The following is a 27,706-nucleotide window of genomic DNA, read 5'->3' on the forward strand; positions in this document are numbered from 1 at the left end:
TTGTTTTCCATGTATAGCAGATGAAAGTTTTATTAGATGTAGAGTGCCATTCCATGGGAAATTAGATGAACATGTTTTAAACAAGATATTTTGCTGGAAGATACACATAAAACATATAAATATGCCACATAATACTGAGAAACAAGGTTCATGATCTTCACATTTACAGGAATTTATAAAATCTTCTCTGAAGGAAATGTATTACAATTCAGTCAAACTTCTCATCTTGAAAGTAATCCGCAAAATTGAGATATTCTTCAAGTTGACCATATTTCTGCATATACAATAAAAAAGCTAGTTATTTTACTTAAAGCAGTCAAGATAAACTAGACCTTTTCAAACTACACGTGTTTTTCAAACTACAACAGAAATGCATTTCATGGTAATTAGGAACAAATATATTTTTATTGTAGTTAAGAATTCAATTTCAAATGAACATATCTAACTCATAGAAAGCACTGAGGAAAAAAATCAAACAATAGTATTGTTAATTTCACAACTCACAAATTAAAATTTTTCTATTAATATAGTAGAAATTTAATAACTTTAATAACTTATTAAAATATTTATAGGACATATATATCAAATACTATACTAATGACTAGGTACAGAAATTTGAAAGATAATTTCCCTGTCCCAATGGAAACTAGAGTTTAGTAGTACTACACTATAACAATCAATAATAAGTGTCATATGGGAGTAAAGATACTGCTCTGATGGTTCAGAAGTCATGGTTAGCTGAGGTGGCTGGACAAGAGTAACATTCAAGCTATCCTGGGTAAAAAGATTGGGTAGGCAAAAAGTTAGCAATTTTTCTGCAAGAGATAACATGTTCATCCAACAGTAACTTGACAAGGAAGTAAGAGCTTTGACTGCATTCTAAGGAATTGAGAGAGATAAGATTGAACTAAAGACATTAAGGTCAGAGAATAAAAAGTATGAAATGCTAGGAGTGGAGAAATAATTTGACAGGCATTGGAATGGTGCTAAAGGTGTAGAGCAGAGGACTGACCTGATCTGAGGTATGTGTTAAGGAAATTGGTAAAATAGTCATTCTAGAGGGGTTTCACAACCAGTTATGAACCTATGATAACAATTTAGGTCATGAGGGCCCAAATTTGAGTGATAGCAATGAAGATGGAGGATAAGGAACTGGGTAGAAAAAGTTAAGAGAGTAGTCAAGAATGATTTAGAGGTTTCAAGGTGAGGGAGTAGGAGAGAGAGCAGGGCTATTTCAGAAGTAATTGGGGGAACAAGAGAGATAAGTGAGTTCAGTGTAGGATATACAGAGTGCAAAGTGCTTACTTCAGTTGAGGAGATTAAATGATCTTACAGTTTCTTGATATGAACTCTGAGGGTCTACCCCTGATGAGATGAAAAGATTTCTAAGAACCTGACTTTTGTGGTGGTAGAGACCTATAGAAGGGTATGTGAGGAGTCCATTTTCCGTCTAGATAAGGTCATGAAACCCCAAGATCTCTGATTGCATCACCTTCTCAGGAAAGAAGGAAGAAAAGAACAAGAGGAGAAATAATCTATAGACTACTTAGGAATTTCTTGTCCTAGTACTCAGATAGAGTTACTAGATAAAGTACTTTAAGATTAGAAATGTATTTTTTAAAACTTTTGTTGTTTGATGCTTTTTACATTATTTTTCTTTATGTTATTTAATTTATTTAATCTTTATTTATTAAATTTGTTTCTAAAAATATCAATTTATCTTGTTGGGGATTGAACCCAGGGTCTCACTTATGCTAGGCAAACACTCTAGCACACTCTACCACTGAGCTATGTCCCTAGCTCTTTTTCTTAAATTTTATTTTGAGAGAAGATCATTGCTAAGGCTGATCTCAAGCCTTCTACCCTTCTGCTTCAGCCTCCTGAGTAGCTGGGGTTACAGATGTGTGTGCCACAGTATCTGGCTCTATCCCAAATATAAAAAGGAAGCAAAATCTCTTCTTGCTTATATTAAAAATAATAGCTAATATTAACTGAGCAATTTCTAATTGCTAGCTCTATAATCAATGTTCCAAATGTGCTACTTATTTAACTCTACAATCAAAATTCTAATTCATATTATTTAGTTCCTGTTTTATAGAAACTTGAAGTAACTTGCCTCCAAATTCCATTGAAGGTAATGGCAGAGCAAATACTTAAATCTATGCATTTAACCATTACAGTATGCTGTTTCTTTTTTTTTTTTTTTTCATTTTTTTAATTGTAAACAAATGGGATACATGTTGTTTCTCTGTACATGGAGTAAAGGCATACCATTTGTGTAATCATAAATTTACATAGGGTAATGTTCTTTGATTCATTGTTATTTTTTCCCTTCCCCCACCCCTCCCACCCCTCTTTTCCATCTATACAATCCTTCCTTCCTCCATTCTTGCCACCCTCCCTAACCCTAACCCTAAACCTAACCCTAACCCTAACACTAATCCCTCCCAACACCCATTATGTGTCATCATCCGCTTATCAGCGAGATCATTCGTCCTTTGGTTTTTTGAGATTGGCTTATCTCACTTAGCATGATATTCTCCAATTTCATCCATTTACCTGCAAATGCCATATTTTATCATTCTTTATGGCGGAGTAATGTTCCATTGTATATATATGCCACAGTTTCTTTATCCATTCGTCAATTGAAGCACATCTAGGTTGGTTCCACAATCTGGCTATTGTGAACTGAGCAGCTATGAACATTGATGTGTCTGTATCTCTGTAGTATGCTGATTTTAAGTCCTTTGGGTATAGGCCAAGGAGTGGGATAGCTGGGTCAAATGTTTCTGAGTTTTAAAGGAGCGGGGGCAAGGAGGTAGCAGCTTTGGTGACAAAAATGGAAAACCTCAAAAGAGAAAGTGAAACAGAGAAAAAGGCAGTTGGTATAATTCTTCCATTTCTCCACCTAAAGATACAGCTCCCTTAGTTCTTCTTCACTGAACATTTGAAGAGTTTAGGTCTTATTTTAATAATAAGATTACTCTCTTATAGTACCAGATGGGACTACTAATGGAAAGAGCTGCGATTGTGGGAAAGCAGTCAGCAAATAAAAGGAGCTTGGAGTTAGAAGTAGCAGCCTACATCCACAGAAAGGAAGAATTTGTCAAGGCAACTTTGAGAAGCTGAAGACATAATTTAGTGTAATATGTACTTTCAAGCAGTGGTCCTTGTCTATAACTTAATCACTCAATTTTTCAAACATTGGATGTTTAACCTCCTCAAGGATTCTCATTCAGTAAGTTTAGATAAAGCCAGGGATTATATATTTTTCACAAACTAGGTGATTCTGATATAGGCAGTCAAGGGCAATGTTTTGAGAAACATCATCTTAAAGGGTGGGAGGAAAAAAGAAAAAGTAAGTTAAGTTAAAATGTAGGGGGAAAAGAGGGAGAAGAATTTAGAAGAATTTAAGGAAAGGAAGGAGTTTCCAGTTATAATTTAAAGTTCCTTATATAATAATTTTTAAGCAATAAATTTAGAATTTATTTCTATTTTTCAATTTTATTGTTTCTTTTTAGTTATACATGACAGTAGAATTCATTTTTATATAATTATATAAGCATGAACTATATCTTATTCTAATTAGGACCCCAATCTTGTGGATGTACATGATGGTGAGATTCACTATGGAGTATTCATATATGTACATAGGAAAGACAGGTTTGAGCCAAATTTTGTGCAAAACTGACATTTAATATGACATACTTTCATTATTTCCTGGTGTTCATATATCTATTACCCCATCCCAACAGTCTTATTTTCAACTGCCTAGGAAATCTCATCATCATTTGAACTTTCCTCTTAATAAAAAAAATTAGAATTTTGCTTGTAGCATATTAAAGTATTTAAGAATGAGTCATATATTATTACTTTTGCTATGTATTTTGGTTTTATTACAATTTTCCTATCACTTTTTCTTTCTTATACTTCAGTTACTTTTACATTATTTTTATTTCATTAGATTAAAACAGATAATCCTCATTCAATGATTTGTGGAATAAAAATAAGAAGAATGAAGTCTACTTGGCAGGTGTTTAAGAACACACTGAGATACACTGAGGTAATGGAAGAAAAGTTCTTGGAGGAGAGGGGATAGGTAAGGGTAAAAGCAAAGTGTGGAACATGAGCTGGGGGGGAGAAAGACAAGAACAAATTGTTTGTGTATGGCAAAAGAAGGGTTTGACTTAATTGGGAGCTGAAAGCAGAAACAGTCACTGAGATAGGCATCAAGTTGAGCCCAGACATTCTAAAGGGTCAGAGTAACTATGGCCACAAAACTGCAGACAATGAAGGGAAGCATCACAAAACATATGCAGTGCTGTCACTTAAAGGCTCACACAGACAGGGATAAACAGAATGAGGGTGAGAAAGTCAGAGTTCCTGACAAATTCTGAAATTTCATCAGAGCACAAAAAAATGCATATGGGTTTATGTTGGCTATAAACACCATGGTTTCTAGGAAATCTTTGGAGAAACTCTATAGACAAATATTTTTTAAAGTGAGGGGAAAATCTCAAAAAGAAAATCAATCTCTTTACTATTTTAATATGAAAAATATGTTTATTGTCCTAAACATGTACAATTTTGAAATACCTTTACTGCCTAATGCTAAGTATTATCCGCTATATGCATAATATGACATTTGGCTTTTTTAACCCCCAATAATATTTTTCTTATTCCAGGTCCCTTCTGTTGACCCGAGCCTTGCGTAGCTTTATTCAAGGTACGTGATTTGGAAATGCTTTTTGTTTTTTCAAGAAATATAAGGTTTCCCATATATAATATTACATAATACACATGATAAACGTGCAGTGATTTTTCTACCCATAGTACACAATCCTTTATAATGTGGTATACCAATAGGTTTTTCAATTCCACTAGAGGCTGGCAACCTCTAAAGACATCAATAAAAACACTTAAGAATTTAATGCTTAGGAAAATGAAGATGTGTTACTGGACAAGTGATGGTTCTTTCCTTATGGAAGAGCACAAATGGAAAAGCACAGGACAGGGGTAGGAGGAGATCTGGAGTAGGCAAAATAGAAGCAAAGTAAAAGATAAAAAGATGAATAGAGTAAAATGAATGAAAGAAGACTTAAGGATCAAGATGTCAGAGGCAGGCAAGATCACTAGGTGTTGGTATGAGGTGGAAGAATTATTGTCAAAGGGAAACCAACCATGATGTCGTTCTCTAGACTGAAAGACCTCCACTGAAGATGATATATCCTAAGAAAATTGTTTTATTGTTTTTCTTTCCCTCTGCTCAGAAATTTGTTTGCTAAAATCTGCTTCCACCCTGCTCCCACATACAAATTTCATATGATATAGCCTAGGCAGTGGATCTCAAGTCAGGCTTTTTTTTTTTTTTTTTTTTTTTTTTTTTTAAAGAATAAATATACCATTGATCTGAGGTGCCTGAAATTTACTATTTGTTCTTTCTTATATATCCATATAACTAGACTTGTTTTAGAAGACTACAATCATATTAGTATTCTTTTTGTGCACTATAAACAATTCTAAAAGATCTGTAAACAGACCAGAGCTTATGAGCTGCCAACAGATCTTTGGGAATCCAGTGCACTCTTCAAAACCCCACTCTATCCCTGATATAAAATTTAATGATCAACAGGATAGGAGGGAATCAAAACTAGTATAATGGCCTGAAACCTCTGCATTCCCCTTGATCTTCAGTTACATTGCTCACTGCTCAGTCCCATGTCCTCAAGAAGAGGATGTGGCTGGTATTAGAACTGGCAGTGGAGATCCTTTCCTCAGACTGGCACCAGGTACTTCTTCACTCTCAGGTCACAAGAACTGTTCTAAAGAATAGGAAGCAGGCAAGCAGAGTTGAGTTCTATACCTTATCAAAGAAAATAAGGGGATACATATATATGGACTACATATGTGAAAGGACAGAGATCCTTCATTAAGGGATAGCATTATTATTAATTAAAATTTATCTGATGAACTGAGTGAATCCTTAGAATATCAGGATATCTATTCAGGGTAGGGCAATGATAAGCATGAAAGAATGTATGAAAAAAGAGAAAGTACAAAAAAATAGGGAGAAGAAGAGATTCTCTTATAATTTTCACTGTCTTCTAATAATTTGTGGGTTTTTTCTGATCATAATGAGGCTCCAGAATCTACAGAATGAGAGGGTTCTTTTATATTCACCTTACCTCTTTAATCCAGCCATTTTCTTTTGACTGACTGAAAATTCTTTCCACTGTTTCTTTAACCTGTTCATCCTCAACTTCTTCTGTCTTTGCAATTGAGCAACATTCCTGGTATAGTTTGAACTTAAAATGTTTCAGTTTATGATAAATTCTGGTACGATCAGCACATATTCTGCCAACAGTAAACACCTAATATCAAGAAATAAATATTATTGTATTACCTATGAAGTAAGATAGTAGTAATGACTATATGACCTTTCTGGCTTTCAGATTTTCTTTAATATTAGAACCTAGAAAATGCATTCTTAATTTTATTTTGTTAATATAGTGATTACTTTTTCTTTTCTTATTTATACAACCAGTTACTGGAGATAAGATAAAAAAAGATGTACTATCTATTAGGGAGCTTACAGTTTTGGGGAAAAAATGAATGATTATAAAACAATGTGACAAAGTTATGCACAAGATGCCATCAAGAGGCTAATGAGGAAGGAGGGGCATTTAACCCAACCCAGAGAGAAAACAGGTTGCCAAATCAATGATGCCCAAACATAAGTCCTGAAAACAGTTAGCCAAGTCTGGGAAGGAAGAGAGAAATGGCTTGTAAGGGAGAAAGATGGACACACAGAGAAGCAAGAAAGGACATGAAAGTAAGGCATGTACATATTTACTGAGTTAAAAATACCTGGATTTATGATCATTTGCTAATTATAAGCAACATATAAAACTGAAGCAAACTCTAATACCAATATTAAGAATGGAAATTTTTTACTAAACACTCCCCACTCCAAAATGTTGTAAAGCAAAAAGTAACTTTTGCTTTATTTCTTTAATTAATGTAGTATGTAAATAAGGTGCATTGATATTTTATTGTCTGTCAGCTGTAAGAACATAAATTTCTATTTTTATATGGACTTCTAGGCTTTATGATTAATGATATTCTTCTTGTGAAATCAACCAGCCAGAACATTTTCTTCTTCAGAATGTTTTGAATGCCTGTAGTTTGTTATACAAACCTACAGCAAAAATAGGAAGAGCATCATTGCACTAACCAAATGAAATGTATTTCAACCTACATTATTTCACTCCTTACAGAAAATATTTCAGAAAGGACTCCCCAAATTATTACATGATCAATTCATATTATCATGGAGTAACCTGAGAAAATAGATAAATGTCTTGCTCACTTATATATTTGTCTCTGTACCTAAATATACTGATGGATTATGCAGTATAAGTGGCATAGTTTTAATACTTATCTACTAACTTGTATTATTTCTGACAAAGAACTGTACTTTTTCTGAAGCTGTACCTCAAGGGAGAAAACAGGTAAGGATGTTCAACAGATAAGTCAGGAATTTAGTACCAAAAATGAATTTGTTATATGATTGGCAACATCCAGGTCTGATACATTTTCTTGTGGAGATAATATTTTAGGCATCTTATAACCTTTCCTAAAATCCTCCAAAGTTGAAGAAAAGCATGTTCAAATTTCCATTCATACTTCCTTTTTTTGGGAATCAGGTACCAGGGATTAACTCAGGGGCACTAGACCACTGAGCCACATCCTGAGCCCTATTATATATTTTATTTTGAGACAGGGTCTCACGGAGTTGCTTAGCACTTCACTTTGCTGACGCTGGCTTTGAACTCAAGATCCTCCTGCCTCAGCCTCCTGAGTCGCTGGGATTACAGGCATGCAGATTCCACTCATACTTTTGAGAAAACCTTTCTGTGTTTTGGATCATTAGAAGTAAAACAGGTATTATTGTCTCTGCTTGCTTATTAAAGTAGCTTTTCCATTTTAACATTATTATCAAACCAGTCCTGGTAGAAAATGACATTTCAATAATTCAAATGCCAATACACCCTACATTAAATCAAAAGAAATCACAACAGCTGCAGTGGTTACTTTAGTAGTAACCTGTGTATTTCTACTTCTGCCATTACAGTAGAATGTGAAAGAAGCCTCCTATAGTTGTTCTGGGATAAAACACAGTCAAATAATATTGATGTATAGTTCCATCATACTGTATTCTGTATTTCCACAAAACAAAAAGAATTTATCTTATGGGATTTTAAAGTTGGAACAAAAGGAAAGGTGTTTAAAAATTATTATCTCCATTGTTTCCCTACATGAAACAGAAGTATCCTTTGAAAACATCTTTCCATTTCTAATTCCTGCCCTCTTGACATCTACCTACCCTCATAAAAGTAAAAAAAAAAAAAACAAACAAAAAAAAACACCAAATTATCTTTAGAATATTCTCATGCCATTTTCCCCAAAATATGATCACATTTTCTATGGAAAAGCCTCATTTTATATGAAAGAACCCTACTGTTATAAGTTTTCATAGAATACAGTAGATGCATATAATAGGTGTACTATTCCAAGTGAACTTTTCCCCTTACCTCATCCTGTGTTTAGTGTACTGTTATAGGCCACTGTGCTTCATCATAGGAATTAATGCATCCAGTAAAACCTTACACTATAGTATTCCATTTGTATTAAGTAATGAAATAGGCAAAACTTATCTGTGCTTAGATTAGTTTCCTTAAATGTCCATAAATATATTCAGAAACTATTTTAATTATCTAAGTATATTTCTGTATAATAAGGAAACTGTTCAAATAAGGAAGATAGTATAAAAAACTTGCAAGAGACACAAAAATAAGTGCAGAGTGTTCACAAAGTAGACACTCAAGATGACATATAAGTGATTTCTGATCCACTATACAGGGTTAGTACAGTTCTGTGAACTATAAATAATTGAGTCATTTCAGTTATCAATGTGAACTGAGTGACCATATATATCCAGAGATTGGAAACAGAACTAAAAACTGTCACCAATTTTTCCAGAAGCAGAAGATGCTAAATTACAAAGCACAGAAAGCATCTGCATTGTAATTTATTAGCTATATTATGTGGATGTGTATATTTACATGGGCTAATACCCTAGGGCAAGGAAAAAGAATGAAACTTTCATTATACAGACTTAGTAATATCTAACTAACTGTACGTAGCTTTGGGGAGTATTTTTCTAGGTTCTCATTTATATACAGAACAGCTTTGCTTTTTGTGAAAGTTAAAGTGTGGAGGACAAAGGGGGAAAAAAGGATTCTCAAGGAAAGAGTAAGGATGAAAAGTTTGGTTTCTATTTCTAGGTTTCCAGAAACAGAGCAGTAGACCAATAGAGGGATTCTGTTTTCTCTTGGTCTGCTTATTTTGCCTAGACACATTACATTACCACTGCTACTTGCCTCAAAATTGCTACTTCTTCCCTCAGATATTAAGCATCTTAAGGATTCCAGATAGACTGGACAAAGCTGAAAATCAAAGCATTCTTTCTTTCAAAGAAGCTAATCTCTGGTGAGGGGAAACGTTATATCATTAAATATATTCACTGTTAAGTGAATTCTTTTAAAGTACTATTTGTACCTTAAAAAAGAACTCTAGTTAATCAAAGAGTTTCAGTTTTATATATCTACAAGCAGAGCCACTAAATAGAGAATTAGTTTTCAAAATCGCCTGAGGATGGGTGTAGGGGTGGGCACAGTCTCTTTGATGCCCTAGATTACAAATATGTTGATTTCTCTTTTTCTCTCTCTACATAAATGCAGTGACACTGCAGTTTAATAGGATATAAAATAAATTTTAATAAGTGATTCTTCCCTTTGAAGAAACATTTACTAAAGAAACAATTTAATATTGAAGAATTTTAATCTCAGTCACTTAACATACACAGTAACCAGGTTAATGTTTGCATTAGCTATTTACACGTACACACATTCTTACATAGATGCAAGGATAGCATATACGCTGCTTATTATTTCACTTTCATTTATCTTTATTATATAACCTTCAAAATATTATTCTATCACTTGATTTAAAAATACTTTGCTACTCTAAGAAGTATCAACTGGTATATTAAGGTAGTTTTATTCCCATGCCTTTAAGTAGAATAAATATTCTATTCAATTGTAATATTTTCCATTATCTGACTTTTATTTCAAGAGAACTTTTATTCTTTATATATTTGAATAAACTATTTTATATATAATCTTATTCCTTTAGAGGAATGCCAGAGCTCAGAAACAGTTTTCCAACTCCACTTCCTTCTTCAATATTAGTTGTAGATAGCAAAGACTGAATGTAGAATAATATCTTTGATTTATGCACCAGAAAATGATCCTTTAAGTATTAAATTACTTTTTCTCAGATTCTAGCTGTCTCATCTCATAAAGAGTTATAAATCAGTTTTTAAATAATAAGGACATCTGTATGACTATATTGAGAAAATAAACATTTTTATACTAATTTGCCAAACAAAACATTAAAATTCTGAATTCATCATTCTCATACAAATTTTCCAAATGATTCTTGCAACCAATGGGATCTGGTCAATTATTGTACAATAGTGCTGAGGAATCATACTACTCAATTTAGTAGAATAATTCAAATAACTAGTATTTTCACCTTATTAACTGGGAGGATTTAGAGACAAATTTGGGATTTTATTCCTCCAAACACACACATGCTTCAAGAATATGCACAATCAGTAGTTTTTACAAATGCAGCATTCTTACAAAGGAAGATTAAACAAATAAAGAGAAATAGTATTTGTTCACATTGTATTGCTATATTCTTGTGTATCACTTATTCTTCATAGCACCAGCTTAAGCATGTGATGACTGCTCTGAACTCTGACATGCTTCTAATATAGTCTAAGTTGAATTCTCTTATGGTAGAATGAATAGGTATCTTCAATTAGTTACTTGTTGACTACCAATTTGGTGAATTAACTGCCATAAGTTTTTACATCAGTCAAATTCTCCTCTGGATTCAAAGGCAACTCCTACATCCTCTTTCCAGTAATCTTCCTTATCATTCTCATCCTCTATCAATAATCCTTTTCCCACAATTTAGTTGATGTATATACTTAGAAAAGATGCACTGCTTTGATTATCTCACAGAATTTAGAGTGAATATGCTATATAAAACATTTTTCACATTCAAAAACTGCACTCTATTTCCTTGCACTCTTTTTCCTTCTAGTATTTTCTCTATTTGTAAAAATTAAGAGTTTTTTATGAAATGAAAATTTCTAATTTTTGAAGACTAAAATAAGATAAAAAAAAATACCTGTTTATCATGTGACATGAAATCATCTGTTTCCATAGTCCTGGTGTTATACAACTTTCCTGATAAATGCACTGAATATCTGCAGTGGCGATGCAATCCACAAGCCTGACAGGAACAGTTTTCAGGATTCTTCCAATGGATACTCACATTAGAATAATTTTCCACCCGCTCCTGAAAACAATTTAAAAATATAAGGGAGATTAAAATTAAAAAAAAAGTCTAACCCAATTAAATATATCTTAAGAATCAAAATACAAAAGCAAAGCCTACTAATATTTTTTAATACTGAGCTCAGAGTTGGTATTATTTTAAACTAAAGAATATTTTTTTTCAGTACTAGGATTGAACTCAGGGCTGTGTACCTGTTAGGCACAGGCTCTCCCACTGAGTTACATACCAATTCCTTAAATATGAAATTTTAATCCTGGCTATTAAGAAAATAGTCAAGACTAGGAAAAAATGTTTTATATCTCTCACACTTATAAGTTACTACTTGGTGTACAGACGTATTGTTCCTAATACATTTTAATTTACTTCTTTTCCACCTTTTCATCTCTAATTAACTTCAATGAGGTATTAAAAAATAGAAAAAATGAGCAGTATAAAATCAGGATAAGAACAAGATGAATTAATTTAAGCTACATAAAAATTGAGAAAAAAATCATCCATTCTCCATTATATGAATTATATCATATTTCCTACAAAATAGTCAAGATATTATTTAATCCTCCCACGGTTACTTGCCATAGTCTTATGAAAATAATCATACAGGAACTAGGGTTGTTACATGTACAATACTCATAAGGACAACCTAATAGTTGAATTATTCAATGAGTAAAAAACTGACAAAACAGTGTGCAAAAATAAGCTTCACTAAACTCTGAAGTTATTGATACCTAAGTAATTTTGCTTATTATCTAGGCTTGTGCTAGACACTATAATTCTAATTAGTAGTGTATATTAGATTTTATAATAATATTTGAACTGCACTCATAAACATATTTACATGGTTATTAATAGACATATGCATCTTTCACCCATCAATGGTAATTAAGTTTCTAATACACTGATAGTTTCATTTTTATATTGTATGACTTAAAACATTGTTTTTTGTTTAACTTTCATATTTCTTATACTTCACAGGCACTTTCTGACACTTGTCACTTATAGGCTGAAACTCAAGACTGAATGCATGACTAACCACCCTTCCTTCCTGTGTCTGTGGTACTCATGGAAGCACAAACATGCTGAGATGAAACCTCTGAGTTGAAAGTTCTTTCATCTTCGTTTTCTGAGTGATTACAATGAGCAGAGAACTCTTGATGACTCACATTGAACATATAAGTGACAAACTTTGTTGGGCTAAAATATTGTGATTTTATTATTGGTTTATTTTATTATTGGTTTATTTTGTTTATTATTTCTTATCTTTTAAAGTATAAGTCAGCTCATCCTATGATCTTACTGAGTCATCTTTCTATAATATTATTGTGCATCTGGCAGTTACTTTAGCATGGTGTAATCTAAATTCACTATAATTTCTCATAGTATAGTAAAGCATAATGTGGCAAAGTAGTATGGGTTTTAAGAGTCTGTACTTTTTTTTTTTTGCGGTGCTGGGGATTGAACCCAGGGCCTTGTGCTTGCAAGGCAGGCACTCTACCAACTGAGCTATATCTCCAGCCTGAGATTGTACATTTAAATGTTGGCCTGTATAAAGTACTAGCTGTAGAACCTTATGTTACTTAATTTTTCTGAGTTACAGTTTCTTCATTTGTAAAATTTAAGAGACAATAGCGACTTCCTTATGTGGTTCTTTAAGGATTGAATAAGTTTATTTTGCATGTAAATTACTTGGTAAATTTAAATGTTTAGAAATATATACTATTTTTTCTAATAAAAATAATTTTATGCATATTATAAGAACTCTGCTATACATTTTATCTTCAAAGTAAGTGACTATTTCCCTTAAAAATAAGTGAACATTTTCCATATCTGAGGATGAGACAGGCTCAGAGAGGTTAAAAACTTACCTCAAATCAAAAAAATATATATGCTGACCCTAAACTCAAGCCATCCTCCAACCTGAAGTCTCCTAACTCTATAATCCTATAGCCATTTCTTAAACTTAATCACTGATGGCAAATTTTTCATCATGTAATTCAAAGATGAATCAGCCTTGCATGAAACCACATCTTCTGGCATAAATGGGGTAGCTAATGATTTAAATGCTAGAGACATTTTAAGGGACTTTAACTTCCATTATCTACCATTTTCCTTCTTGATGATCATTAAATCATAGCGTATTAGAAATAGAAGTAAAAAGACCCTCAAAACATCATGCAGTACATCCTCTACTATTAGAGATTATAAAAGAGAAATCTAGAAAATAACATGGAATCCATTTAATCTTATAAATTAAAAAGGTGAATCCTGAAATTGGTAAAATTATAAAATTTAAGGTAGAGAAGTATGTAGGCCAATGTTTTCCAAATTATTTTATGAAAATCAAACATCTATGTATTTCACACAAAAGACCCTTTTAGAAGTATTGCGTTCTAAACTCTCTCCTGAAGATATACAGTATAAATTCAAATATTAATGTTCCCAAAAAGTCCTCCAGTAAAGAAACCAGTTTAAGTTAAATCCACTGTTTCTCAATCATCTGTCTATGGAACAATCTCTTCTGAAATAATAACTAACATTCTCTGAGACAATCTCCTTGATTTAGAATCCACCTAATAATTATTGAATAGATTAGACAGTTTGGATGATTAAAACAATAACAGCCTTTAGAAAAGAATTATTTAACAAGGAGCAATGCCAATACTTTAGAAGATTATTCCATCAGACTGGATATTGAAATCTTGAGGCGTCCACTGCCCCTGTCCCCCCATCAAGATTCAAAAACAAACTGTACCTTATATTGCTCTTTCCAACGACTTCTAGAAGCTAAACTCTCTAGACGGGGCTGAACAAAGCGATTATCCAAATAATGAAGAGATGTCAACATATCTTGTGCATATGATTTTTGCCTGGTGCCATCTATTTAGGGAATCAACAATATAATAATAAAAACAATCACTTTGTCTACATACAATATTGAAGCAATTGAATATTTAAGTATCTATTTCCATAGTTTTAGGAAGATGGCTGGTTGGCTGTTGGTTAGTTGGAAATACTTTAAATCAGAAAAAAAAATTTAATGAGGTAAAAAAGAATCAGAGCATAAGGGCAAGAACTCAGGGAAAAAGACTATATTTCTCCTTGTAAGTATCAAACTTTTACATTATTTTATGATTAAAAAAAGAGATGAAAAAGCCTACCAAATTATCTTTTATTCTCTTATTTACAAAACTAATATGAGTCAATCACTGAACTCTAGAAAAAAACCTCAAAAGTTCTGACTAGGCTTCAAGGTCCTCTGCCATTGGTGCCTTTCTACTGATCCAGTGGTAACTCCTTGTGCCAACGGATCAGAACTGTTTTTCTGACTAGTCCTTTCCTTCATTACCCTTTAGTTTGCCTTCCTGAATTGGTTCATAAAATATTTTCTATTTATACATAGAGGAATTGGAGTTTTCTTAATGAACCTAATACATTTATCTTGTTTCTTTAAATCACTATAAATTCAAAGCATATCTGACAAACATGGCTTACAGAGTCCATTTATGCCATATCCACTCTTTTGAACTCATCTCATCTCCCTTTCCCCCAACTCACTCCACTCCAGCTAAACAGGCCTTCTAGATGTTCTTGAATACACCAAACATTTTTTCCTAAGGGTATCAGCAGTTACACTCTCAAACAATGCCTGGTCCATAGTAGACATTCAATAAATATTTCCTCCATAAATTATAACTAAAATCTTATTCAGGCACATAGGTAGGTATTCAACACAACATACTTATAGTTTATTAAATGAAGGATTCTGTGCTAGATGCAAAATATGAGTATACATATAGTTCCTCTCATACTCTGATAGGGGAGGAAAAATATATTTTCAATATAATGTGAAAAGGTGCAAATCACATGATGAGTACTACCATACTCAGCATGGATAAGGGAATGAAAAGTAACACTTTTGTGGGTCATAGATAACCCTAATAGTGAAATGCTTTTACACTCAGAAAATCTTTAATAGAAGGTAATAGGAACAGCATGGGCAAAGGCACAAAAGTATAAAACAACATATAACTGTTGGTAAAGTTCAAACAACTTAAGCTACGAGAGCACACGGGTGTTGAGGTACCTTTCTGTTTCATGAGTATATGTTATATCCTTAAATTTGCTGTAAACTCTTTCAAGGCAAAAATCTGCCATATACTTATCTTCTAAATATCTCAAATAACGAATGCTTACAGTTTTTTTACATTCATGTATTTTTGGAATAGTTCGTTCTAGGAGGAACAATTTTTAAGCCTTAACAATAATTGTCCTTAGTTTTGTTTAATCAAGTTTTAAAAGTAAGGGTATTTAAAAAATGAGAAAATTAAAAATAAACTTGTTCCATTTATACTATAAACTTACCATATAATGTTCCCAGAAAAGATTCATCTAAAGCATTGATCAGAAGAGCCTTCACAACTCTTTCAAAGTGAGTATAGTGGTCACTAAAGGAATCTGAAATTAATTTAAAATAAATATTAGGATCTAGCAAAAAAAAATCCTTGAATATAATAAGTTCCTTCTCTAATGCTAAGAAATTAATACTATACATAGCAGAAATAGTTTAATCATCCTACAGTTGCCTTACTGACTTTTCTAGTTACTAAGCAAATTTCCATTTTCCAAATTTACTGGCTTCTAATTCAAAGTTTATAGATGTTATTTCAAATTTTCCCTAATTTATAAAAGGAAAGCTTTTCTAAGAATTTTAGGGAATATATTATTATGAAAAAAACCAAAATCATACAGTGGATACCCAAGTTTAATTATTAATTGGAAAATTGGTGTGAGAAAGCAAGAGGAAAAGACTTCAAGGATAGATTGCTTAATACACTTTAGTCTGTAAAACATGTTACATATAATATCATTCAGGAAACTGCTACCCTATCCAGAACCACAATGGCTATAAATTTCCATTTCCGTTACAGCTGCCTCAGATTTGGGATTTTTCACAAAAATTTATAAAACTAATGACCTCTCTTTCCCATGCCAAATATATAAACATGCTTTCTCACTAACCCAATCTCATACATGAAATCATGTGTTGTGACAGGCCAGACAGTGATGTTATTCCTATTATTTTGAGGTAGGGCTTACTATGCGTGTGGAATGTTCTCTGTTAAACATACTCTGTTTCTTGCTCCAAATGTTCATCATAGGACATTTGCAGTGCTCTAGGCACATGTGAAGACTTATTAAGGGCAGTTTGGGTATTTCTGGAAGTGTGAAAGATGTTTACAAGAGATTAAAGTAAAATAAGACCTATTATTGGCAACCATGAGTGAATTTTGACTTTCCTTCTGGTTGAAATGAAAATAAGATGGAATTCAACATGGGAAAACCTTTATACTTATATTTTGGTTACAAAAAGGGCTGTATAACTGTTTTTTGGGCTTTAGGGGAAATTTTAGTATGCATTTTTTCTAAGGAGATACCTATAGAAGTACAAAAGTGGACAAAATAAAGTAGCAATAAAAGTAAATAGCAATATCAGGTAATTTTCACTGGAGCCCTTAGACTTTAGAGGGCCTATCATCACTGACAATTATAAAAGAATTGATCATGGCCATTACTACCAATAGCATTTTCTTGAAAAACAGTAGAGCATAATTGGAAAATGAAATGTAGTATTTCAAAAGGATTCAACTCTTACTAGATTTTCTCCAGACTCTGTCTGAATATAGTATAGAGATGGTATGTAATTTTATTTACATTAAAATTTATCTATGAATGCATGCAATCCCAGCTATTCAAAAGGCTGAGACAGAATTGCAAAATCGAGGCTAGCCTAAGCAACTTAGCCAGACCCTGTTTCAAGCTAAAATTTTTAAAAATGTCACCTAAACTCTATTTTCCACTTCCCAAACTATATTAAGGAAAATAAAATTCAATCCCCGTGCACCTAATCTCAACTTTCAAACAGCAACTGAATTTATCAGTCTTGAATGTACTGAATGCTCTCAATTGTTACTCTATTTCAAGGACCCTAAATCACGTCAGGTATTTTTTTTTTCCTAAGCAATGGAAACATCTCCTACCAATGGGATTAGAATCACCTTCCAAAAGGCCAGGAAGAAGGCCCTGATTTCATTATGCTTGAGTGGATGCAGGGTGAGGGTAGGATGACGTTCCTGGCATCTCAAATTGAAAAATAATAACATTATATAGCAAATACATGCCAAGCATCATTCTAAGCACTTGCATTTCTTTATTTCTCACAGTAAGCCTATGAGGAACTATTATTACCCAGTTTATTTTTAGGTGAGGAAACTGAAATAGAGAGGATGAAAAATTTCCCAAGATCACACAGCTGGTAAGTATTGGAATGAGGGCTGGAAACTAGGGTGTCTGCCTCCAGATTTCAGATAGATGTTGTCATACATAGTAGATTTGATATTTCAGAACAAAGAAGATAAGCTTGAATAGAAAGTTGGAGAAAATAACATTTATTTTTTTTAAATTAAGACAAATGAAATTCTTTGACAAAATAACTTATCTAAGGTTACATAATTGGAGGCAGAACCAGCTGTTGAGTTCCAGAATGTTTTTATTTTTATTTATTTATTTTTACTGTTTTTAGTGCTCTAATCTCTATAATTGGATGAACTTCTTTAAAATATCCTAGGAATATTGTTTAAAACTTTCCCCCATGACAATTTTATTGTTTTTGTTTAATTGGTGGTGCTGGAAATTGAATCCAGGGCTTCCTGCACGTTAAGCTCACATTCTACCATTGAACCACAGCCCCTGCCCTGCATCCCATGATTTTAAAAGTTGGAAAAAAATGAGAAAATCAGGAATATTTGTGTTTATGTATAATTTGATTTTCCAAGGTAGTTAACCAATTTCCTCATGCCCCACTTGATAGTCTAATAATCTGTTGGTTTCCACGCATAATTTTTTATACATTAATTTCACATACATGCTAAGATTTTGTTTCTGCACCATTTACCCTTCTTACTGATCTGGCTATTATTCTTATACCAGTACAACACTGTTTAACTTATTGCAATTTTATAATTTTTTATATCTAGTAAGGAAAATTCTTTAAATTTGCTGTTTTCAAAATTTATTCTCATATATTTGTTATTCCAAGTAAACTTCAAGATTGTTTTACAAAGCTAAACCAAAAATTAATTTCAGAAGAAATAACTTCTTGTGCTGTGTATAATACCTTTCAGTATTATACATATTCAGTATATATATATTCAGTATATATACTATGCTTGTTTCCCCATTTATTCATGTTTTCTTTTCTATTTCATAGTAAAGTTTGTTTTTGTACCTATAAAGTCATGCTTTTAAGATTAGATTCAGGACATTTATTTTGGTTGTCATAGTACATGGAATTTTCCCTGATTATATCTTCTGAATATTTATTGCTATATGTAAGGAAACCATTGAGTTTTACATATTTATTATGAACCTGGTTATTTTTCTGAAATCTTTTACTCATTTCAAAGAAATCAGATTTTCTTGGATATTTGTGGAAGATGAGCTTCTTCTGACACTATAGATCTGGAGATGATACTGTTAAGGGATTCCTGGGCATTATCTCTGCTGTTTCTCCTAACCCTATTCTTGGTAGTACTAAGTTTATTTCAAGAACCAAGAGAAAGTTTAAAAGTATTCCCCTAGGGCATATGGGATGGTTGATATACTTTCTTCTGGAATGGACATATAAGCCCAGTATAAGAGGCAAAGACAGAAAAAAGAAATTGACTTCTTTTCCTACTCTAACAAATTCCCCTAACCACTATGTAGGGAAAAAGAAAACTATGGAAAGATATGTGACATTTACTCTTGTTCTCAAAATATTTATATTCCTTCTCTTAACTTCTGTTTCTTGGTTAAATAAGTAAGAAACGTATGGCTTGTGTGTATACCTGTATGTGTTTGTGTGTGTGTATGTGTATATATATACATATATATATATATACACACACTAAACATATATATACAGATGTATGTATACACACATTAAACTTACTACATTCAAATAATATCTTTCAAATGCAGATGCTCCTGCATTGACTTATGATGGGGTTTCACCCTTAAACTCATTTTTTAAGTTAAAAATATGTTAAGTGGAAATTCATTTAATAATCCTAACTTGGGCTGGAGGTATAACTGTGGTCCCCAGCACCATGACAAGACAAAATAAAAAAAGAATACACCTAATTTGCCTATCGTAGTACACTATATTATTTACCCTTGTCAGTATCTCAAGAGAGTTTCATATTGCATATCACTAGCCTGGAGAAAGATCAAAATTCAAAGGTTTCTACTGAATGCATATGGCTTTTGCACCATTGTGAATCAAAAATTTTTAGGAAAACCCCTTTAAGTTGGGAATTGTTATGTTCCATGTTTTGCTTTAATGTCTTCAAAAATTGTTCAAAACTCTTAAAACAAGTAGGAAATATTTTTGTCTTCCTCATTTTAAAAATACCTCTAATAGAGGTATATATATATATATATATATACCTCTATTAGAGATATATATATATATATATTATATATATATATATATAAAACCTCTACTATAACTATGATGTTGGTGCTTGGTTTAAAACACTGTCATGTAAAATGTAAAGGACATATTCTCCTATTATTAAATTTTAAATACTTGATTTTATGAAAAAATAGACATGAATATTATTAAATGCCTTTCTATAATCTTAATTACGATTTTTTCCTCTTTTAATATTTTAGCAGAACATATTCATATGACTCCTAACATTATTTTTATAGTTCTAAAAAGAATGGTTAGAGGTCTTTTCTTTATTCTTGTAATTGGAGAAATAGTTCTTTTACAGTTCTATTTGCAAAGGTTATTTTCATCAATTTATCAGGAATGTGATACTCTTTAATTTGAAAAATCAGATGCTACGTGTCATGAAAGTACACCAGAATATTTTACCTTTGAATTCACATCTTATGTTTTCCTATCTAAAAATATGGTATGACGTTTAGTGTATTGGTGGCGCACACCTGCAATCCCAGTTGCCTGGGAGGCTAAGGCATGAGTATTGCAAGTTCAAAGCCAACCTTAGTTATTTACTGAGGCCCTAGGTAATTTAAGAGAGACCCTGTCTGAAAATGAAAAATAAAAAGGATTGGGGATGTGACTTAGTGGCTAAGTACCCCTAGGTTGGATCCCTGGTTACCTCCTCCCCACCAAAAAATCTTCCTTCACATATCTCTCTGAAGTTATAAAATTTTTGTCCTTTAGGCTTTCATCTGTGCCGTATACTATCACCCCAGAAATTTTTGAAGTCCTTTTAATTTTATCACCTTCTTCATAACTTTTTCTTTTCTACACTAGAATATCTCAGATTTATCCTATACATCACTGATATATTTTTTGGTACTGTTAATTTTGCTCTCTACTGCTTCCAATATAGATTTTATTTCTGACTTTACATTTTGAATTATCTGACACTTCTTTGTCTTAGCTAGCTCCCTTTTACTTAAAACTGGTCTTTCCTTATGACTTTCTACTGCTTTTTACATAGATTGCAAAGCAAATGCTTTAGTTTTCTTCTGTTTCCTTTAATAAAATGTTTTTCATGGGAAATTTTTTGTTTTTGTTGTTTACCTTAACTCCTGCCACATCTCACTGATATCTTTTGCTTTTTGTATAGAACAAGGGGAGGGAGATCTAAGATTTAATATGTAACATAAGTGGTTGTGATATTGTCCTTAGGTCCACTCTATTGTGTTGATAGAATGATTCTCTTCAATTGTTAAATGAGGACTAAGTTGATGTCTACTTAGTCTAATTTCCAAAATGTACTCTTCTCATCTTTACTAGGTTCTGTTGGCCTAAACATATGATAGGATAATAGATTTTATATCTACAGATCAGAATGTTTTTCCTATTTCTCTCTCTATGTATAATATATTCAGTTCTTGAACTACACAGATCTGATATGCAATGGACAACTATCCTTCTACTTCCCATTGTATCTTTTCTGGGAGTTGAGTGTCAGAATAAAGAAATACTGATAGAGATTGATGAGAAGGGAAGAAGACAATAACTGTCTCCAACTTCAACTATGTAGCAAGGAGGAAACTACACTATTTTGAAGTAATCACTTTCTCAAGAGTCAAATGGGAGGTAGTGAGAAAATGACAAAATATCTTCCTACAGGTTGAACTGCTCACTTCAAAAAACAATATCGAACAGACAACTGATTGTGATTCTCAAATTGTATATTCAGTGTGGAGTTAAGAAGTGTTTCTCCTACATTCTTATCATATGTTGAACATGACTGGTTGGTTGTGTTCTTAAGAAAGCTCACAGAATTAAACTGGGAATACCTAGTTTAATTACAATTTACCCCTGGTCACAAAGTGGTGTTCATTATTCACCACACAGGTTATTGTTTTAATGAGAACAGATTTTGTATTTTATAAGAATCTATAGTAACTATCAGGATGTAATTCCTTAGCAAACTGAAAATTGCTTCTATTAAATTTTATTATCCTCACATATGGCTTAAAATTGTTAAGTATGAAAAACATTAAAATAGAAGGTATCACTCTAGGCTAGGCATGGTGGTGAATGCCTGTAATCCTAGTAACTTAGGCAGATGAGGCAGGAGAATCACAAGTTCAAAATCAGCCTCAGCAACCTACCCAAGGTCCTAAGTAACTTAGTGAGACTTTGTCTCAAAATTTAAAAATAAAAAGGGCTAGGGAATGTGGCTCAGTGGTTAAGCAGCCCTGGGTTCAATTCCCAGTATTAAAAAAAAAAAAAAAAGTATCACTCTAAAATATGTTTTATTTAATTTTGAAAAAATCTGGTCATGTTCAATATTTACCTGAGTCTTGAACTATAAAACTTAGGAGTTTTCAAGCAATATGCTTATCTTAATCACTAATCTAACTAGTAATGTATTCCTATGTGTCATAAAGTACCAAGGGTAACTGGAATATGAAGACAAGGGAAGCTGGCTAACCAATCAGTTTTATTTATTTTTTTGGATGAGGGAGCCACTTGCCTTATTTTAGTGGGCTTTATGATTTTACACATTAAAACATTGATTATAGTTCTGACCAATGTCTAAAATTATGTAACCACCACAACAACTGTTCCTCCACTCTAAACTCCTTCACAATACCTCTTAATCATTCAGTTTTATATACATTGAGTTTGAGACATCTGAGATGCCCTGAAAAAAAGGTCAATAACATGATAAAAATTTGGGCATTATGCTCAAAAATCTTTCATGGCAATAAAAGTTTGGGAATTTTTTCCTAATATGGAAGTAATGAGAAGAAGACTGTCCCAACACAAGCAAAACAAAGGTGGTTGAGGATGGAATCCTTGAAAACATCAAAATTTATATGGCAAGTGGAAAAAAAAAAGAAAATAATATTACAATGGAAACCATGAGAGAGTAGTAGTACCATTAGAAGGAAAAATAGAAGAGCAACTTCAAAGTGAGAGTGGTCAGTGGTAGCAAAAGGCATAGCAATATCAGGTTAATAAAAGAACAAAAGAGCATTTTGGTAAGGAAAAGGTTAACAAGAACTTTAGAGCAATTTTACTAAATTGCAGGAGCTTGAGTACAGTACTTCGTATTTCTCTGGGAAACATGTACAGAATGGTAAGGTTTAGAATAGTAGGTAGTAGAATACACCAACTAAAGGGGAGAAAGGCATGAATATGGTTACTTGGTTAAGGAAAATCAGCTTATACAGATAAAACCATCGAACATAAAGAGAATCGAGTGGATGACAGAAGTTGTTTTAATTAAGAACACACAAGATAAAAGATATTGTATAAAAGTCAGACATTATTTCCCCCAAGACAGAGATGCTTAGTATTAAAAGCAAAATGAAGTGAAAACTTAGGTTTATAGAAAAACCTGCACACAAATGTTTATAGCAGCTTTATTCATAATTGCCAAAACATGGAAGCAACCAAGAGTCTTTCAACAGGTGAATGGATAAACTTGTAAATCCACACAATGGAATATTATTCAGAGAGTAACAAAATGAGCTAACATGCCATGCTTAGACATGGAGGAACTTAAAATGCATACTGTTAAGTGAAAGAAACCAACAGGGAAAGTTACATGCTATATGATTCCAACTATGTGACATTTTAACAAAGCAAAACTAGAGACAAAAATAAATCAGTGGTTTCTAGGAGTTCAGGGAAAGAAGGGAGGGATAAATACAGGAGAAGTGTTAGGATAATGAAACTATTCTGTAAGATACTGTAATGGTGGATACATGTCATACATTTGTCAAAACCCAAAGAAGGTACAATACAAAGAAGAGTCCTAATGTGATCTATGAGTTACACTCAATGACAATATATCAGTGCTGGCTCATCAAGTATCAAACTAATCCAAAAGGTTAATAATAGGGGAAACTGCATGTGAGGGAGTATAGGTCAACTCTTCGTACTCTTTACTTAATATTAAAATGAAACCATTAAATAAAAGCAAGTAAAGAAGGAAGTAATTAAATAAAAAATCAGATGTGTTGGATAGAGAAGGAAGCTGTAGTTCCTACATGTTGGAACTTTTACTTCCTTTAATTATGCAGGAGATGATATGCTCAAGTATTTCTCAGCAAATGTATTATCACCTTCTAACCTTCTAGATATATAATCCAGAACAATGGCATACCTCATAATGAAGTGTGTATCTTTTTAGGACTCTATTGAATAAAATGAGGAGACACATAGAGCACTCATATCATATTCCAAACTATAATGGTTGTTTCAAGGAAAAAAAAAAAAAACGTGTACAACTCTTTGAGATGGGGAAAAGCATAACTTATCTTGAAGCACCATTTTTCCCAGAAAGAATGCTTGACAAAGTATGATTATTCAGAGATATTTTCTCAAACAAAAAAAACAATGAGCTTGTCACTTCAGGAACAACTCACACGGTTTGTTGTCAATGATAAAAATCAAGTTTTTATTTAGAAATCAGACTTTTTATCTCTAAAAAACTTGTCTGTGCTATTTTGAACTTGACAGCTTTATAATACTATAGCACTATTCTGATGAGATTAATAGTGATATGAATGAATGTGAATTTTTAAAAATTGTATAATAAAATTGCCAGCATCTGAAGGATCTGCAGTACCCAGTGAAGCAGTATTTTCTAAATGACTAATATATATTACAAAATTATGCTTGGGTAAAAGATTCATTCAAACTGCAAGATAGTCCAATTGATTATAAATATGAATATAAAAGTTCATTTATATAATTTCAGATTCCACATTAAAACCAACTTCTAAGAATCACTTGTTGAATTTTGGTATAGTATCAAATGAAAATATTCACATTTTGAAAATACTTATTAAAATACTCTTCCCTTTTTCTAGCTGTGTGAGGATAGCCATAATTATTTTAAAAATACTATTAAAACACTCTTCCCTTTTCCAGCTATGTGTGTGAAGTAAAACTTAATATACGTCAACCAAAACAACATATTACAACAGGTTGAATTCAAATTAGATCTAAGAATCCAGCTGCCTTCTATCAAGTTAGACATAAAAAAGTATTTGCAAGAATGTACAACTGCCATTCTTTTAATTTTGAAAATAATTATTCCTCATAAAATGTTATTTCTATTAGTGTAATAAGTTTAGTAATGTTATTTTAAATGAATTAAATACATTTTAAAATTCTCAATTTTGTATCTAATGGTAAAAATTGAGTTAGCCCACTAGAAATAAAGGATTGTTGGGGTTATTTTTTTTGAGGGGGGGTTATCCAAGAGTGCTTTATCACTGAACTACATCCTCAGTTTTTTTCATTTTTTTATTTTCAGACAGGCACTTGCAAACTTGCCCAGGGTCTCACTAGTTGCTGAGACTGGCTTCAAACTTGCAATCCTTCTGCCTCCTGAGTTGCTGAGACTATAGGTATACACCACCCCATCTGGCAGAAGTCAATTATTTTTAAGAGTGAAGAGTTCCTAAGACTACAGGAATAAAATATTAGACTGACAAATTTAAGATATCTAAAAATGAAACCATAGTTCCTAATCAGTGGTTTATAACATGATATTAAAAGGATGATTTGATGCTTGATACAGTATAATGATTAGAAGAAGTCATAAAACTACCTTGATATTTAACTTACAAAGAGAATTCTGTTTTACTAATTTCAGTTGTGAGGTAGTCAGTTTTTCTCCTTGTTGACTTTTACTCTCTTCATCACCCTCCTCATCTTGTACTACAAAGTCATCAATAATATAATTATCTCCATCTTCATATTCATAATCCTCCTCCTCCTCTTCATCACTGCTTGGGCAGGATTCCTTTTCAGAGTCCTAATTAAATTAAAATAAATGATTCAGTAAATTGTGGCTTTAAAATGGCTAGATGGATATGAAATTAAAAGATTAAATATGACAGCAAAAATGATCCACAGAATTAAGTTCATATTTTAAGGTTAAAAATAAATTTGTCATGTTAAATGCTGAACTCTCAAGAAAACTATGCCTTGCTTAATACCTTGCTGAAGTGATATAAAGTGTTTAAAATGGACATTAAGAACATAAGCAGTTAAGAACAGGAAAGACCAAATGAAACAACAAATAGTCTTTCAATTTTAAAAAAGAGTGAAGTACTGGGGCTTATGATTAAACAATATATTAGATATGAGTACAATCAAAGATGATCAAGGATACTCCATTAAAAATAAATTCTAGACTTACTGAGAAATAGAACAGATTCAGTACTTTGATTTTCATAAAATTTAAATCAAGAAAAATTCAAAGCAATAACAAAATCAACAAAATAAAACACACCTCAAAATCTCTACCACTATTGCGTCTCTGGCGAGATCTTTGTTTTGAGAGTTCTTTCAGCTTCTGGAGTTGTTCTCGCTTTCGAGCAGCTAATGATTTCTCAGGGTTTTTTAGCTCCATTTCCACTGAAGAACATTCATCTTCAACCACTCTTCGTGGACGTTTAACACCTACTTTTCTAACTAGGACATCACTGTCATCACTGTCATCACTGTCATACATCACAGAGGATATCCTTTTCCTTTTCCCTCGCTTGATGTGTTCTTCTTCTAAATCCTCCTCTATGATTTGTCCAGTATGTTTCTTGAGATCCTCCTCCTCCTGACTCAGGAACTTTTCATGATCTGATAAGCCAGTATTCCTATGATAGGTTTTGTTTACATCTTCTTCGTATGTTGAACTGTTGCCAGAGTTAATGAGATGCTTACTGCTGCTTCCTTCACTTTCAGTTTTGATTAACTTAAGTGCTCTTTCGTTTTCTGGTGTGTTATTAATATCCAGCCCCTTGTTACTATCAAGCTCTTCATCATTATCAACACTTTCATCACTATCAAGCTCTTCATCACTATTAAGCTCTTCATCACTATCAAGTTCCTCATCACTATCAAACTCTTCATCACTATCAAATAATTGTGAGATACTACTTCTTTTAGTCCGCCGCCAATCAACTCGAGATTTTTGCTCAGGCACTTGAGTTTTAGAATTTTTCCTTGTTTCATGTCTTCTAACATGTACCATTTTCACTTAAGCTTCTACAAAATAAAGTTATTAGGAATATAGCAACAATAACCAGATTACAGCAATGAAATTATATTTATTTGGCTTTATTAAATGGTCCACAAAGGCAAAAATCACATGAAATATCTGAGTGAAGATGGGAGAAAAGTCATTCAACAAATATTTTATTGACATTTATGAAATAACTGTATTAACAGCTCTTCTGTATGTTGTGCTGAATGAGATACATAGAAAAATCACGGTCCTGGTATCCTTCAGAAAATTATTATCTATGTGTAAAACTAATACAAACATATAATTAAGAACAATTCCAGATACTCATTCAGTTATCAAATGAGTAATAAAAATAACTGTGATGGTTGTGTAAAGATGCAGTAAGAGGGCAGGTGCTTCACTGAAGATTATCTTGAACAAATGTATGTGATCAAATGCTCAAGGATTGGTTATGTTTGAAAAGAAAGAATGACTGAAAAGGAAATTCAGGCAGGTAAAATGGTAAGATCAAAACTTTAGCTTTAAAAAAGAACATGATATTTTCAGTAAATGAGTGTGAAAAGGGTATTAAAAAAAAGGTTAGTCTGTTCAGTTTGGAAAAAGGAGAGAAAAGTGAAATGTAATTACCAGGATTATTCATCCTGAACGCAGAGGATTCTGAACAGAGAAATGACATGAATTATAAAGGA

At 32.4% G+C, this 27,706-nt stretch overlaps 1 protein-coding gene across 1 annotated transcript; it reads right to left on the bottom strand.

The window, feature by feature from the left end:
* On the bottom strand, positions 1-27,655 carry CCDC82 (coiled-coil domain containing 82). Its single transcript, XM_079101967.1, has 8 exons — positions 27,645-27,655; positions 26,286-27,037; positions 25,616-25,805; positions 15,856-15,948; positions 14,246-14,370; positions 11,326-11,496; positions 6,186-6,371; positions 1-274 (listed from the first exon to the last, which is right to left on the bottom strand). The coding sequence occupies exons 2-8, from the start codon at positions 27,021-27,023 to the stop codon at positions 209-211; spliced, it is 1,569 nt and encodes a 522-aa protein (XP_078958093.1). The 5' UTR covers positions 27,024-27,037; positions 27,645-27,655; the 3' UTR covers positions 1-208.
* Positions 27,656-27,706: the final 51 nt, after the last annotated feature.

This window comes from Sciurus vulgaris (genome assembly GCF_902686455.1).
Source record: "Sciurus vulgaris genome assembly, chromosome: 11".
Lineage (NCBI taxonomy): Eukaryota > Metazoa > Chordata > Mammalia > Rodentia > Sciuridae > Sciurus > Sciurus vulgaris.